At 35.4% G+C, this 17,568-nt stretch overlaps 2 protein-coding genes across 2 annotated transcripts in view; both read right to left on the reverse strand.

Moving 5' to 3' along the window:
• The window catches only part of LOC130221773 (caskin-2), a 98,393-nt gene extending 96,210 nt beyond the window's left edge, over window positions 1–2,183 (reverse strand). The window contains exon 1 of the mRNA XM_056454365.1: window positions 1,916–2,183. The gene's annotated coding sequence lies outside the window, so the exon portion shown is untranslated. The remainder of the gene's footprint in view (window positions 1–1,915) is intronic.
• Window positions 2,184–6,065: 3,882 nt separating this feature from the next.
• The window catches only part of st6galnac2 (ST6 (alpha-N-acetyl-neuraminyl-2,3-beta-galactosyl-1,3)-N-acetylgalactosaminide alpha-2,6-sialyltransferase 2), a 28,190-nt gene continuing 16,687 nt past the window's right edge, over window positions 6,066–17,568 (reverse strand). The window contains exons 5-9 of the mRNA XM_056454366.1: window positions 15,586–15,724; window positions 14,630–14,733; window positions 11,206–11,289; window positions 11,023–11,119; window positions 6,066–8,974 (exon numbers count right to left, since the gene is read on the reverse strand). Of these exons, the coding sequence (XP_056310341.1) occupies window positions 8,795–8,974; window positions 11,023–11,119; window positions 11,206–11,289; window positions 14,630–14,733; window positions 15,586–15,724 (604 nt within the window). The 3' untranslated portion in view covers window positions 6,066–8,794. The remainder of the gene's footprint in view (window positions 8,975–11,022; window positions 11,120–11,205; window positions 11,290–14,629; window positions 14,734–15,585; window positions 15,725–17,568) is intronic.

The following is a 17,568-nucleotide window of genomic DNA, read 5'->3' on the forward strand; positions in this document are numbered from 1 at the left end:
TGTCAATCAGCAACTGCAGTGCAGTCAAATTTAAAATATGGTCATGAGCTTATTTTCGAGATTCTTGTGGCTTTTATGACGTTTAATGGCGATAAAATCAATCAATATCAGAATCAAAGAATAAAATCGATATCAGAATATTAATAAATAAGCAAACATGATGAGACGAGATGCAATACGGCTATGAACTATTATCCACCACTTTTTATTTAGCATCCTACATTAATGTAAGCTCGATCGAGGATGTGAAAGTCTTGGTTTAACATTTGTGGGTTTTTGAGCTGTATTGTTTACCATATTAGCCATATTTACTATATCGTTTACTATACCCATCAATCCAAACAGGTACATCACATATGTGCCAAACTAAACACTTCTTCATAACACTATACAACCATAATAAATCACGCAGAATGTGCTGTTAGTTGAAGTTTTATTAAGTTTATGGTGAAACTTATTTTTTTAAGTTGTTTGTGTAGACTAAATCAGTGTTTCCCAACCCTGTTCCTGAAGGCACACCAACAGTCCACATTTTCAACCTCTCCCTAATCAAACACACCTGAATCATCTTATCATCACATCAGAAGAGACTCCAAAACCTGAAGTTGATGGGTCAGAAAAGGGAGACATCCATAATATGTACTGTTGGTGTGCCTCCAGGAACAGGGTTGGGAAACACTGGACTAAATACTCAAACATGTCCCTGTCAACGCTTTCAATCGATTTGATCTTATTTACCAAAGCCACACAAGTCCTAATTTCACATCTGTCACATCCATAAGGAAGCGTTCTCCTCATAAATGCAGAAATAAAATAGTTTTTGTTCTCCAACTCTCATCGTTTTGATTTGTATCTTTTATTTTTGGTTGTCCGTTTTAATTTAAGGACATTCTACAGTATTATACTGTAAACTCACATACTTTTTTATTGATTTATTAACATATTTCTCTTCCTTTAACACTGTGGTGATCTGTTTTGAAAACTATAAACAGATGTTTCAATATACTGATATATAATTATTTATATATATATATATATATATATATATATATATATATATATATATATATATATATATATATATATATATATATATAATTATTATTATTATTAATATAAACATTCACTGTGAATTTGTGTCAAGGTTTTACCGCAAACACCACATCCATAACGCTGGAATACTGAAGTAAAGTTGGATTTATAATCACACGTTTAGACTTTCTCCTTAATATAATTTCAGAAAAGTATTCTTTACAAATTCTAAATAGTGAAATTATATTAGCATCCAATGACTATCAAAGTACAACAGTTTACAATCAATTAAATAGTGCTAATGTTGTTTTCAAGTCATACTTACAAGTTCAAACCGAATATTCGATGTACCATGGTAAACAATATTGAAAAGTTGTCACTGATTGAATGTGCGAATATGAAAACAACTTTACCTCAATCGCTGGAATTGCTCATATATTACTATAAGCAAATCAGTTTGTACACATGTTTACACTTTAATCCAATCTAAACACATCTAAACAAAAGAAAATCCTCATGGTGACCATAATGTGCGCCAAAATACTATTTATTTTTTGGTTACCATAGATGGGGTAAATTGATATTAGCCTCCGCTGTCATCAAAAACAATAAATAAACAAAGCTTCTCACGCTAGCTTACTAAATTACTAAGACAACAAACATTGTATATTAGCAAAAACATTAGTTAGTAACTCTACACACACACCTAAAACTAACAATAATTCGGTGAAGTGAGGCAAATCAAACATTAGCGCCTAACTATCGAGTTAAACAAACAAAACTACAACTGAGTTGTAGGCTACAAATGTCTTGTTTTAGATATTAAATACACGATATTGCACTTTAATTAATCACATTATACTTCTCACTTGAACTCACTTACCATTATATTCGTGTGAAGTATTAATTTTCAATGTCATAACAGCGGCTCCAGGATCACTCCTCAACAAACAACAACGAACTAACTCAGAAAGTCACCTTTACTCAACTTTTTAACCGATAAAACACGCTTCTCCATCAGTGAGAATGATCTTGACTCGAGCTCGGGGCTTTATTAAGTTGTTTTTTCACCAGTCCGCGTCGATAATCTCCAAACTGAGTGTTGGCGCTGATTTGCATGTGAGTGTTTTGAGAGCTCCAGCGGCGGCAGCGGGGAGAGCGGAGCGCAGAGCCGAGGATCGGACCTCCCACTGGGGGGAGGAGCAGCAACAGACCCGCCGCCCGCTCTGGAGCAGCTGCTGCGCCGCTCTACCGCCCTCTGGGACACGATGGAAAGTGTTGGATACAAAATTATATATACACTCAACGGCCACTTTATTAGGTACACCTTATTATTACCGGGCTGGACCCACTTTTGCCTTCAGAACTGCTTGGCATAGATTCAACAAGGTACTGGAAATATTCTTCAGAGATTTTGCTCCATATTTACAAGATAGCATCACGAATGTTGCTGCAGATTTGTCGGCTGCACATTTAAGATGTGAATCTCCCATTCTACCACATCCCAAAGGTGCTCTATTGGATTGAGCTCTGGTGACTGTGGAGGCCATTTGAGCACAGTGAACTCATTATCATGTTCAAGGAAACCAGTCTGGTTTCTTGCATTATCCTGCTTGAGGTAGTCATTAGAAGATGGGTACACTGTGATCATAAAGGAATGGACATGGTCAGCAACAATACTCAGGTAGGCTGTGGCAATGACACGATGCTCAATTGGTACAAATGGACCCAAAATATCCCCCACACCATCACACCACCACCACCAGCCTGAAACATTGACAAGGCAGGATGGATCCATGCTTTTATGTTGTTGATGCTTGAACTGCAGCAGATCTTCTCGACCATGTCTAACATGCATAAATGCATTGAGTTGCTGCCATGTGACCGGCTGATTAGAAATTTGCGTTAACGAGTAGTTGGTCAAGTGTACCTAATAAAGTGGCCGGTGAGTGTATATTACAATATTAAGTTTAAATACTAAATCTTAGTCTGTAAAAAAAAAACAAAATTGCAAAAACAACATTAATAGATCCCCTTTAAGGAATGGACACTAATTTATATTTATAAAAATGTAACCAACTTTAAGCTTTTTAGTGTGAACGATCAGACATTTGCATTAGATCTCCGAAACAAGAATAGCAGGTGTCAGACGCTGGTTGACACTGGTTCAAAATAACTTGGATTTGAGTAACATTATTTTTTTGTTTTGAATATATGGTGTATCCCAGTACTGGATTGCGGTTGGAAGGCCATCCGCTGTGTAAAACATATGCTGGAATAGTTGGCGGTTCATTCCACTGTGGTGACCTCTGACAAATAAAGGGACTAAGCTAAAGGAAAATGAATGAATGAATGAATATACATATACTCAGATAAATTGTGATTTTTATATAGTTTGAAGTCTGATGTTTGAGAAAATGTAAGGGTCACTAAATTTATCAACTCTTTCACTATTTTTTAATTAAAATGTTTACTGAACTGTCTCGTGAAAAATGTCCTATTGACCATTTTAATGTGGTGATGTCATTGGCCCGTGAACATTTCCTCTTTGTACTATTTCAGAACTGTAACAAGAGGCAATTCAATCCTAACTTAATGTTGAAACAGCCATCACAACATTATTTATCAATATGTGGCTCTTTTTGGATTTCCCGAAGCTCTAGAAATTAAAAATGTCAAACAGGAAACACGTTGGGACCATCGTTTTTGTTTACATCCCTCAAAATGTCCTATAGTGCGACAGCAAAAATGAAGAAAAACAACTCTGAAAATGTTAAATTAAAGACTATTAATATACCTAATTTCATCATTAAATAATCACGTCTAATTAGTCTAATTTGTCTAATGTCAGTTATAAAATAAAAAATTTTGTGTCCATCTCTATGTTCTGTAATGGTTCTGGTAAGCACTGATGGAAAATGTAACGGTTAGAAAATATTATTTAATGTATTTAATGGTATTAATATTAATTAATAATATTAATATTATTTAAGTATTTAATGGTTTAAAAAAGTATGCTTATTTACTATAAATTAATGTAGTATTTGTTTCATGTGGGTGACACTGATTCTGTAATCTGTTTTGCTAAATAACCTATTTTATCTAGAACAAATTGTGAAAAAATAATTCATGCTTTCAATACTTCTAGATTGGACTACTGTAATTCACTATATTTTGGGATCAGTCAGACAAATCTATCCCGCCTACAGTAAGTTCAAAATGCTGCTGCAAGGCTTTTAACCGGAACCAAAAAACATGAGCACATCACACCAGTCTTGCTCTCTCTGCACTGGTTGCCTGTGCACTATCGTGTCACTTTTAAAACTCTTCTCCTGGTTTTTAAATCTCTAAATGGCCTGGCTCCTGTCAGACCTGTTGACTGAACATCAGCCTGGTCGGTCTCTTCGGTCATCTAACCAGAGATTATTATACATCCCAAAGTCGAGGCTGAAATGCAGGGGTGACCGGGCTTTCGCAGTAGCTGGTCCTTCCTTGTGGAATGCTCTGCCCCTCTGTAGTAGGTCTGCCTGTTTTTAAATGTAGGTTGAAAGCTTACCTTTTTGATTTGGCATTTTATCAGTGAGAATTGTTTGTTTTAGCAATAATTTTATACTTGTTCTTTGTGATTGGTATTGTTCAGCACATTGGTCAAGCTTTGGTTGTGTATAATAGTGCTATATAGATAAAATTGACATCGTTAAACCCTTTGTCTTAGCTCAGATCATTTGGTTTTGGCAGAGTTGTTTTAAAGGTTATTCTGAAAATTCGAGGTAATTTCAGACTCTGGTATTCAGGTAAAAGTCAGCAGGGTTTGAGAGATTCCTTTTGAAACTCTAAAGGAGACATGTGAAATTACTGGGAGTTTTTTCTCTGGAGAAAAATTAAAGGAACCCTATTTGCTTCTCATCTCATCTCACTGCTGTCTCGTGGAAAGACAGACAATGTTAAACAGAACTTATTTGTTTTCTGTATTTTAGTACTTATTTGCTCAGGGCTGAGTTTCTCACAGACTTCAACAGAGTGTCAAAATCTTGATGGTTTTGTGGGTCTCGTCTTTCAAATCTAAGCTTTATTCTGTATTCTCTATTGGATCCGGCTCAGGTGATTGGCTGGGCCATTCTACAGCTTGATTTTCTTTCTCTGGAATCATCCATTTCATTTTATTACACATAACTTCATTTGTAAACTATTTGTTTTGTTTTCTTTGCATATATGGATTTCAAGAGTTCCCACTTAGATATGCTTGGCGTATAAAGCAGGTTTGGCGTGCTGTCCCAGGAGAGAACCCTGAGCTCGGAGATATTTGAGCCCAGGGCTCCCGTCCGGTCGATAAGCATATCAGGAGATCCGAGATCAGGTAGGTCTCGAGAGCTCCCCCTTTAGAAAAGGGAGGAAAAGGAGGAGATTGGGTGGAAGGGGGGATTCTTCCAAATGAAGATAGAGCAGTAGGGAGAAAAATGATCCATTTATAGTAGACTAGGATCACTCTGATTGGATTATTACTGATTACAGATGAGCAGCCAGACGTGCTCAATCATATCACATGCTCATCTCGAAATTAGTTTATGAAACTTCACTTATTTGGTTGTCACCAACATCCTGGGACAACTTTAAGCCAACGCCACCTTTATAGATATGTTTTCTGCAAAAAATAGCAATGTGTTCAATATTTATTTCCTCCACTGCATATCATATATAAAAGAGGCTGGCTCTATTCACACACCGTTGCCACACAACTGTTTAAAACCCTTATAAAAGTGCATAATAGATCCCTTTTATTTAATTGATTAACTGTAGTTTTCAGTTACCTGTGAACAGGTATTCACTAGTCTTGCTTGTACAAACATAGACTCACAGATTCAGTGAAAATAAAAAAACTGTGAAATGCAAACGCAGAATATTCATCGCTGAAGTGTTTTTTTTATTCTTCACGCTATCCTGAAAAGACGATTTCTTCAGCTTGAGCTTTATTGAATGAATTTTTGTTTTGAGGTGTGAAAGAGCATTTCTTTTCCATTTATCAAAACCAGAAGTTTGTTTTAATTTTTATTTTATTACAAAAAAGCAAGCCCGGCCCAGATGAAAAAAGTACACAAACAACATAACACATAACTATCCATAAATAGTAACAAAATAACACATTTTAAAAGAAGTCACACAAAACTGCGTGTGTATATATATATATATATACACACACTACCTAACACAAGTCTTGTGGTGAATGCCAGTTGTAGAAGCAATAAATAATAACTTGACTTCTAGTTGATCATGGTTAGGGGTTACATTCAGTATGTGGGCGTGTGAGAGATCTGCAGATCAACAGCCTGAGGTATCAAGACATTTGTGCTGCCCATTACATTACAAACCACAGGAGAGGGCAAATTCTCCAGCAGGATAGCGCTCCTCATACTTCAGCCTCCACATCAAAGCTCCTGAAAGCAAAGAAGGTCAAGGTGCTCCAGGATTGGCCAGCCCAGTCACCAGATATGAACATTATTGAGCATGTCTGAAGTAAGATGAAGGAGGAGGCGTTGAAGATGAACACAAAGACTCTTGATGAACTCTGGGAGTCCTGGAAGAAGGCTTTCTTTGCCATTCCAGATGACTTTATTAATCAGTGATTTGAGTCAGAGATGTATGGATGCAGTCCTCCAATCTCATGATGGAGTCAGACACAATATTCATTCTGTTTCCACTGCAGCATGAGCACATATTCTATACTGGACATTATTGAAGGTTCAGTGAGCAGACTTTAGTCTAAGCAGAGTCAGACCTTACTGTCCTAATCAAATCATTCATAATCAAGACATGATCAGATTTATTGTGGTCAAATCACTGTAATCTAGAGGCCTTTGCCTTTCATATAAGCCACTTCTGATACCAAATGATCAACAAGAAGTCAAGTTATTATTTGCTGTTCCTAATGGATAGGCCACAAGACTTTAGCCAGATAGTGTATATAGAACCTATACTATAACTTTTAAAAGTAACTACCCACTGCTCACTCCTAAAGAGACATTCTTAATAAGGATACACTGAAAAATAACCAAACAGTTCTGGCTATTATTGACTCACATTCTATGTTAAAAATGAATGTTTTTATAACAAGCAAGAATAATCTGGCAATGTGGTGAGCAAAATAATCTTGTTTTTCCTTTTGACATAAGATTATTTTATTTACTCCATTGGCAAATTATTTTGCTTATTTTAAGTAAAAAAAAAACCTAATTTTGACTCATTATTTCTTAAAATAAGACCATATGTTTTGCTTGTCTAGAAAAAGCTCCTTGTTTGGATTAAAAATAAGACAATCAAAGAAGGAAAGGCATTTTTACAGTGCATATCAAACATCCAAATAAATATTCTCACAGTATTCTCTGACTTCTAGATATTAGCTAAACCAGATGATTTCAGTCTCAGAGAGTCAAATGTAGTTTGTCTAGGAGTACATTGTTGTGTGGAGTACAGTACTAAGATAGAGTAAAATCAGAGCTAATATTTTATTTATTCGGAATTCAGTTGAGTTTACAAGAACAGTTTCTACACTTCAAAATATTCTGCCAATGGTGTATGCAAAATAATCTTGTTATTTGTTATGGCATAATATTTTGTTTGTTTTATGGAAAAACTCACCTAATTTTGACTCATTGTTTCTTAAAACAAGACAATATTTGCTTCTTGATTTAAGAATGTTTAGATATTTAGACTAGAAACAAGACAAAATATATTTTTGTAGACATTTTGGACGAGAAGCCAAATTACAGGGCTTTTATATGCATAGCTATCATATGCAGCTTCATTGATCAGCATTATTTGGCTCATTAGATGCATATTCAGACTGAACAGGAGCGGTCCAAACACCGAACCCTGAGGAACACAAGAGTAGTCTCCAGACAGAAAATCCTTCATGTACTTTAGTTCAATTTTTTTTGGGCCTTTTTCCATCTCAATCATGTCACTTCTAAAGCAGGGGTGTACAAACTCTCTCCTGGATGGACCATAATCAGCTGTTTTGGGTACAGCTGAAATCAAAATTATTCGCCCTCCTGTGAATTTTCTTTTTGTAGTATTTCCCAAATGATGTTTAACAGATTCAGGAATTTTTCACAGTATTTCTGATAATATTTTTTCTTCTGGAGAAAGTCTGATTTGTTTAAATTTGGCTAGAATAAAAGCAGTTTTAAATTTTTATAAACCCATTTTAAGGTCAATATTATTAGCCCCCTTAAGCAATATTAGTTTTGGATTGTCTCCAGAACAAACCACTGTTATACAATGACTTGCCTAATTACCCTAACTTTACCCTAATTAACCTAGTTAAGCCTTCAAATGTCACTTTAAGCTGAATACTAGTATCTTGAAGAATATCTAGTGGAATATTATGTGCTGTTCTTTAATAATCCTTTGCTGAGATTTTGAGAGTTTTTTGAGAGAAAAGGCTGTAAGTGAAGTTAATTGCAGTTTTTGAACTAATGTTAAAGCTTGTAAAATATCAAAAGCTTGAACATGTTAAGCAGACCAGTCACATGAAGTTAAAGTTAAATAATTAGTTAAATAACATGTAAAACTCAATGTTTTGAGCTGAAACAAGTTGAGTTGACTCACATTTTTAAGGCACCATGTCAACTTTCGGTTCTAAGTTTATAGAGGAGGATTGGACACCCACTGCTCTAAAAGATTCAAGAGAAGCCCAAAATCTTTAAATTAACAGATTAATGTAAAATACTTGTTTGGTATTTTAACTTCAGGCATTTTGAAAGGCTCATTTCTTTGTTTCTCTCTGATACAGCCACAAAGCCTTTTGAGAATGCAGTTTCTTCCACAGATTTTTCTCCATCTCCATGTCATGGTTGGCATAGAAGACCAGAGGCTTCTTCACCCTGTCATAATAATGGTCTGAGAAGTCTTTGTAATTGTCTGTGATGAAGCCATAAGCAGAAACCTGAGGGATAAACCGGTATTCACGTGTTTAAAACAGCTTGTCATCAACAATAAAGGGATAGTTCACCCAAAAACGAAGATTTCCTCTCCATTCATTCGTCCTAAAGTTTGAAATTAGATACGATTATTTGTCCTGTCGAACACAGAAGAATATATTTTGAATAATGTTGGAAACTTGTAATGATTAGCTAGATTTCCATCCCAAATAAATGTAATGTAATGTGTGTGACCATACACCTAAAACGCTTCACAATCATCAGGGGGGTCTCTCCACACCACCACCCGTTTGCAGCATCCACTTGCAGCCACAGGACACCACACACCAGCTATTGGCCATGATGAGTAAGGGCTGATGGAGGGAATTTGGCCAGGACACCAGGGTTACACCTCTACTCTTTACCAGAAGTGCCATGGGATTTTTAATGACCACAGAGAGTCAAGACCTCGGTTTAACAGCTTATCCGAAAGACAGCGCCCACTGACAGTATAGTGTCCCCTTCACTATACTGGGGCATTAGGACTCACATTAGATTGAGCGCCCCCTGCTGGCCCTACTAACACCACCACTGTTAATCCCCTTCCTAACTACACAATTTGTATTGTTGGTTACATTAGACTACATGTTGTTTCATGATTAATTATCACGTGACTTCTACAATGTGCATTCTGTCATCAAGAAGCCCCATCCATTACAAATGTCTCTATAAAAGGAATTTTTGGTATATCGGTACTGGAAAAATACTAGTATATATTATATTTCAAACGGTTTGATTTCATAATTTTGCTAAATTCTGTATTTCATACAATGCAATACCAAACTTCCACATTTTGCCGCTGAAGCTAATCTCCAAAGTGAATTAGGTGCATTTTCATCAAGTTGTTAGAGTGGCTGACTGTAGTATTGGTAACCTGGCAACCAACAGTAAACAAGGCAAAATGGAGACAGCTGATTGGTCATGCTGGTGTAAAGTTTGTTACGTCAACGTTAATTACGTTTAAATTACGTTAATTAAATGCATTTCAATCTCCAATTATTTGCATGACACCTTTTCCAAATCCAAAAACATCTCAAGCAAGCAAAAAAATTAGAATTTTTTTTCTTTTTTTGGGAAAATAACTGATTTTTATTCAAAAATTTGGCAGTAGGTGGATTTTCGTCAAGTTGTTAGAGTGGTTAACTGTAGTATTGGTAACCTAGCATCCAACAGTAAACAATACAAGGATAATAGAGGCAGCTAAATGGTTGTGTTAACGTTTATTAGGCAAATGCGTTTCCATCTCATGATATTCGCATTATCAATTTTCCACACAAGTCCAAAAACAAAGCAAAAAAACTATACTTTTTGGCAAATTAAGGGACTTTTAATTCAAATTTGGCATTAGTTGGATTTCTGTCAAGTTGTTGGAGTGGCTGACTGTAGTATTGGTAACCTAGTAACCAACAGTAAACAAGGCAAGCATAATGGAGACAGCTGATTGGTCACGTGGGTGTTATGTTGACTACATTACCATTTATTAGACAATATTCACATTATTCCTTTTCCACTCAAATCCAAAAACACCTCAAGCAAGCAAAAAAAACAACAACAAAAAAACGTTTTTTGCAAATAAAAAAAAAGTTCGACCCACGCATGTGCAAGGCAGGCAGTTATGTACAATTACGTAATCTATCGGGTTAAAGATATCGGCCTAATTTTGACATCGGATCGATAACAATAACTTAATAATAGCATTTATTAGCCGATAACAATATGGCCGCCGATAATTAATATCTAGCTAATTAATATCTAGCCAACTGGAAAATATTTTAATCATGTTTTCCACGTTATATTTCATCTCCAACAAAAATCTGAACTTCTATAAAGACGTGTTTGGACATTAACTTCTGAATGCATAAGAAGAAAAAACCCAAACAGTCTTAGAACAATTGAGTAAATGATGACAGAACTATCAGTTTTGGGTGAACAATCCCTTTAAAAAAAAACATAAGAGACGTTTCATGAAAAATTAATGTAGAAAACTGTTTTATTGATAATAATAAACACTGACCTGGTCACAAGAGTGTAAAGCGGTCATCAGCATCATGGCGCCGGTGCTGGGCATATACAGGTCTTTGAAGAGAACGAGCCATGGGGATTTCAGAAACCTGCCGGTCAATGATAGCATAGCATTTCATTATAGGAGAGAAATTTAGTCTGTGTTTAGACTATTAGTCATTGAAATCTCCCTCACCTTTGAGTCACATAATGAATGAAGCTGGGATGGATCATCTTCAACTGCTGTATTTCAGGACTGTATCCAAAAATATTAGTGGCCCTGGCATAATAAAGAAATAAAATGTAAATCTGGCAGAAAGCCTTTAATTGGATGCAAAGTAATTTTTTGATTTAGCAATACACCGATAGTATTTTTTTACCAATACCGATACAGATTTCAACATAAAGCTTTGGCCAATACCGATATTTTTTATATAGGGGTGCACTGATAGGATTTTTTACCAATACAATGCCAATTTAAACATCAAGCTTTGGCAAGTACTGGTATTATTTGAATTAGGGGTTCACCAATAGGATTTTTTACCAATACGATAGTTATATCAACATAAAACTTTGACCAATACCGATATTATTTGAATTACAGAGCCCGCTAGATACTGATATGGATTTCAACATGAAGCTTTAGCCAATAACGACATCATTTGATTTAGTGGTGCACTGATAGAAATTTTTTTACTAATACTGATGCTTATTTCAACATAAATATTTGGCAAATAGTGACATTTTTGATTCAGGGGTGCACTTATAGGATTTTTTAACAATACCAATACTTCAACATAAAACTTTGGCCAATATAGATATTGATTAAATTAGATCTGTACCAATAGATTTTTTTACCAATTGATTGAATGTTTTACCAATACTGATTTCAATCTAAAGCTTTGGCCAATACTGATATTATTTTAATTAGTGGTGCACCAATATTGTTTTTTTCCAGTATGATACCGATTTCAACATCAATCTTTGGCCAATACCGATATTTTTGATTTAGCGGTGCACTGATAGGATTTTTTACCAATTCAGATACTTATTTCAACTTAAAACTTTGGCCAATACCGATATTGTTTAAATTAGAGGTGCACCAATAAAATGTTTAACCAATTAATTGGATGTTTAACCAATACCAATTTCAACATAAAGCTTTGGCCAATACCGATATTATTTGAATTAGTGGTGGAGCAATATTGTTTGTTTCCAGTATGATACTGATTTCAACATAAAGCCAATACCATTATTTTTTTATTTAGGAGTGCACCGGTAGGAATTCTTACCAATACAGATACGCATTTTGACATAAAGCTTTGGCCAATACCGATATCTTTGATTTAGGGGTGCACCGATGGGATTTCTTACCAATACAGATAGCGATTTCGACATAAAGCTTTGGCCAATACCAATATTATTTGAATTGGCAGTGCAGTCATAGGATTTTTTTTACCAATACCGATAACAATTTCAACATAAAGCTTTGTCCAATATAGATATTATTTGAATTAGTGTTGCACCGATATTGTTTAGTTCCAGTACAATATAAATTTTGACATAAAGCCTTGGCCAATACTGATATTTTTGATTTAGGGGTGTACCGATAGGATTTCTTACAAATACAGATACTGATTTCGACATAAAGCTTTGGCCAATTACAATATTATTTGAATTAGGGGTGCACCGATATGATTTCTTACCAATACAGATACGGATTTTTACATAAAGCTTTGGCCAATACCGATATTTTTGATTTAGGGGTGTACCGATGGGATTTCTTACACTTACAGATAGTGATTTCGACATTAAGCTTTGGCTAATACAGATATTTTTGATTTGGGGTGCACCAATAAGATTTCTTACCAATACAGAGACAGATTTTGACATAAAGCTTTGGCCAATACCGATATTTTTGATTTAGGGGTGGACCGATAGGATTTCTTACAAATATAGATAGTGATTTCGACATAAAGCTTTGGCCAATACTAATATTATTTGAATTAGGGGTGCACCGATAGGATTTCTTACCAATACAGATACGGATTTTTACATACAGCTTTGGCCAATACCGATATTTTTTAATTAGGGGTGTACCGATAGGATTTCTTACACTTACAGATAGTGATTTCGACATTAAGCTTTGGCCAATATAGATATTTTTGATTTGGGGTGCACCAATAAAATTTCTTACCAATACAGAGACAGATTTTGACATAAAGCTTTGGCCAATACCGATATTATTTGATTTAGGGGTGCACCGATAGGATTTCTTACCAATACAGATAGTGATTTAGACATAAAGCTTTGGCCAATACTGATATTTTTTATTTAGGTGTGCACTGATAGGATTTCTCGCCAATACAGATACCAATTTTAACATAAAACTTTGGCCAATACCGATATTATTTGAATTAAGGGTACACCAATAGAATTTTTTGACCAATAATGATACTGATTTCAACATAAGGTTTTGGCCAATGCAAATATTATTTGAATTAGTGGTTCATTGACAATATTTTTAACCAAGACCGAGTTCAACATAAAGCTTTGACCAATACCAATATTATTTGATTTAGATGTGCTTTATTTGATTTATATATAATGTATAAGAAATAATATCTAGAGAAATAAGTCTTTAAAATAACACAAAATGTACTGGGAGTTTATTACAAGGTTTTTTACCATCATATACAACACCAACCAAGACAATATATCACTTTAATCTATTAAAAATATTCATAAAAGTCACTTTTTCATCTTTTCAAGGATAAAAGTTGTTGAAAGACAGATCAAAGTCCCATAATGCAATTTAAAAAGCATCAATAAATGGGGAAAATAAACACATGAATCACAAAATATGGAAAACTGCAAACACTTTATTACGTTGCTCAGTATATAGGAATTACCTATTAGCCGTGTTATAATCTCTGATAATCAACTGCCTATAACCCCCACTTAACATGATAAAATAATGAGTCTACTTTGTTGTATGTTGGACTAATCGAAATGTTTAGTTGTGTGCTTATGTTTAATTATCTTTCAGTTCTATCCCTGCTGTCATTCCAGTGTCAGTCATATAATAATAATTATAATTATAAAAAATACGCCCTACCCTGGTATGTTAATAAACTGCTTTACATGCAAACCAAAACAGCAAATCAAGTGTCACGTGCACTTAAAGCTCCTTTAAATACTGCAGGAGATATTCATACAAGCGACTTTCATTTATAGTCTGAGCACGTTATCAGTGTTCATTTCGCTTTTTTTTTTTTAATGAAGCTTGGATGATTGATTTCTAATTTTCATCGCCAATCTTAGCCAATCATATTAGTTTTTTTAATGAATATTTACTGTAAAAAAGTATAAAATATCTTCATGGAGCATAACTTTACTTCAAATTCTAAAGATTTTTGCCAAAAAATTGACCCATACAATGTATATTTGTAAAATGCCAAAAATGCACCTGTCCAACATGAGCGCCTTTGTGCTTCAGGCTCACAAATACCAAACATTCCACAGGATTTTAGCGCCGCCTGCTGCTTACTATGCACACTGCATTCAGTTCACATTCGGTCAATCAATTAAATAAACAGGAAATGAATAAATACACCCACCTGCTACCTTTATCCACCCCAGAGAGCACAGTCACATCCCGGGCAACAGCTGACAGCATCACATAGTCCCGTGTTTCTGCTGGGATGAAAATATAAGAGATGCCCTGCGGGTGGAAACACAAACACGACACTGCAATTCAGCCACGAACCAGCAGAGGGCAGTGATTGAACCTCAAAACTTCTGATAAATTCAGTAATAAGGTCTAGAAGGGATACAGCTGCAGATACTCACACACTATAGCATGATGAAACGGTACAATAGTTAATATTTTTACATTACTGTGAGGGGTAGGTGTAGGGTTTGGATAGTGGTAGATGTTTATAAAATATTATTTAATGAGTAATTAAATAAATACCATGAATTATATCAGTTATAGTTACAGTTTTTACATTACTCTGATGGTTGGATTTATGGCTGGGGTAGAGGTAGTCATTAATAAATACAATTTAATGGGTAATTTAATAAATAATATGAATAATACTCAGTAAAATGACTGTTTACATTACAGTGAGGGTCGGGTAAGGGTATAAACGTTGATTAAATACGATTTAGTGTGTAGTTTAATAAATAATATTAATAATGTTTGGTAAAATTGCTGTTTTTTACGTTACTGTGAGGTTTGGGGTGAGTGTATACATGAATAAAATACAGTTAATGGCTAATTTCATTAATAACATGAATAATACGAGGTATAATTACTGTTTTTACATTACTGTGAGCGTTTGGGGTAAGTGTATCCATGAATAAAATACAGTTAATGGCTAATTTCATTAATAACATGAATAATACAAGGTATAATTACTGTTTTTACATTACTGTGAGGGTTTGGGTAAGGGTAGACGTTAATAAAATACGATGAATGGATAATTTAATGGAAAATATTAATAATTCTCGTTAACTTTCGGCCACAGCTGTATCCCTTTTAGCAGCAACTGCTAAACTCTCAATGCATTACCGGGTCACGTGGCACACTGACGAAGCCGTCCTGTTGATAAGCGATGAATGAGTTTTTGATGGAGTTGGTGGTGAAGCCGTAAAACGACGTCTTTGAGCCAACATCACGCTCAAAACCTTTGATTACCGCACCGTTTACCCTGAAAACACAGACCTGAGTGTTAGTAGAAATACTTTTACATTAATTTACATTAAATTCAACGCTGTATTTAAAAGCACTGTTGTAATCTATAGCAACCACTACAGTGTTTCTGAACAATGCACACTATGCTTAAGTCCACTAGTGTTTACAACACTTTGTTAATGAACAGCATACTGTAGTATTAACTATAGTGAACAGATAAACTGTAATAAATTTGTTTTTACCTCAGTAAACTGTGGTGAATTTGAACCACGCTATTTTAAAATGTACTACACTCACCGGCCACTTTATTAGGTACACCTCACTAGTACCGGATTGACACACCTTTTGCTTGCAAAACTGCCTTAATCCTTCGGCAATGCGAACCAGACTTCTACTCTGTTCATACAGGAACGAGACGACCCTTAACAGAGCCCCTCTGACCCCATACTCCCAGAGACCCCATACTCGCAGGGGGTGTTTGGGGGTGAGGTCTCTGAATAACACTGTTGAGAACCGGGATAGGATGCAGCAGGTTTTGGGCGATCGGGTTCTGTACCAAAGTTGGAGACCCGGGGGTGTTTACAGACTGTACCAAAAAAAGGGTGGGTGGGGGGGTATGGGTTTGGGGGGGGGGGGGTGAAATTATGGGAGTTTTCCAAAACGGGATGGTTTCGGGAGATTAGTCTGTAATACGGAAGAATCCCGGGAAAAACGGGAGTGTTGGCAGGTATAAAGTGATGTTGAATTTTAGTTAGGTAATTACACAACATAAAACCAACCTAAAATAAACGTCTACTGATGTTAGACTTTGAAGTTTAATGGATGCTATATCATGACGTTAAAATGATGTTGGCTTTTAGTTAGTTAATGGCACAGCGTAAAACCAAGCAAATATCAGTGTTCGCTGACGTCGGTAGTAGATGTCAGCTGACGTCAGTATTAGGCAACAAATTGATGTTAAATTTTGATCATCTGATCTCACAACCAAAATAGAACTAAAGATCAACGTCATATGAGGTAGTGTGCGTGCTGGGAAGCAACAGTTCACTCAAAAACAAAAATGTACTCACAATTTTCTCATTCTCAGGTGGTTCCAAACCATTATGAGTATTTCTCCTCTGTTGAACACAAATGTAGACACACTGAAGAATGCTGGAAAAAAGCCGCCGTGTACTTCTACAGTAGGAAGAAAATCTACTCTGGAAGTTGATAGCTGTTATATCCTGCATTCTTCAGTATATCCTCCTTTGTGTTCAACAGAAGAAAGAAACTCAATCGGGTCTTAAACAGGTGGAGAATGAGGAAGCAATGACAGAATTCTCTGTTTTGGGTGAACTTGGATGAACTTTAATAGTGGATGGAAACAGTTATGCGTCTCAGCTGAACACATGATTGGTGGAACGTAGCCCAGTTGCAACATAAAGCAACACAACGTCCACTACTAAACAGTGCAACAGTGTTGCACCACTAAATATAGTTTAAATGTAACTCTGCATTCCAACTAGAGCTGTAGTAAAAAGACTCTTCAATTTTTTGCTAGTTTTTAACAGCACGTGGTGCTCTAGGCTAGTTTTTAACAGCAGATGGCACTCTAGGCAAGGCAAGGCAAGGCAAGGCAAGTTTATTTATATAGCACATTTCATACACAGTGGCAATTCAAAGTGCTTTACATAAACAGGAATAAAAGAAACAAGTATAAGAGAAATAAAAACAAAAAATAAAAATGGTAAAAAATAATAAAAATAAGCATAAAAACAGATAAAATGTTTTATAAAAGAATGAAAAAGAAGAGAATAACATAATAGTGCGATCTGTCGGACGTAGCACAGTGCTCATTCAGTAAAGGCACAGCTAAACAGA

This window comes from Danio aesculapii, chromosome 3, assembly GCF_903798145.1.
Source record: "Danio aesculapii chromosome 3, fDanAes4.1, whole genome shotgun sequence".
NCBI lineage: Eukaryota > Metazoa > Chordata > Actinopteri > Cypriniformes > Danionidae > Danio > Danio aesculapii.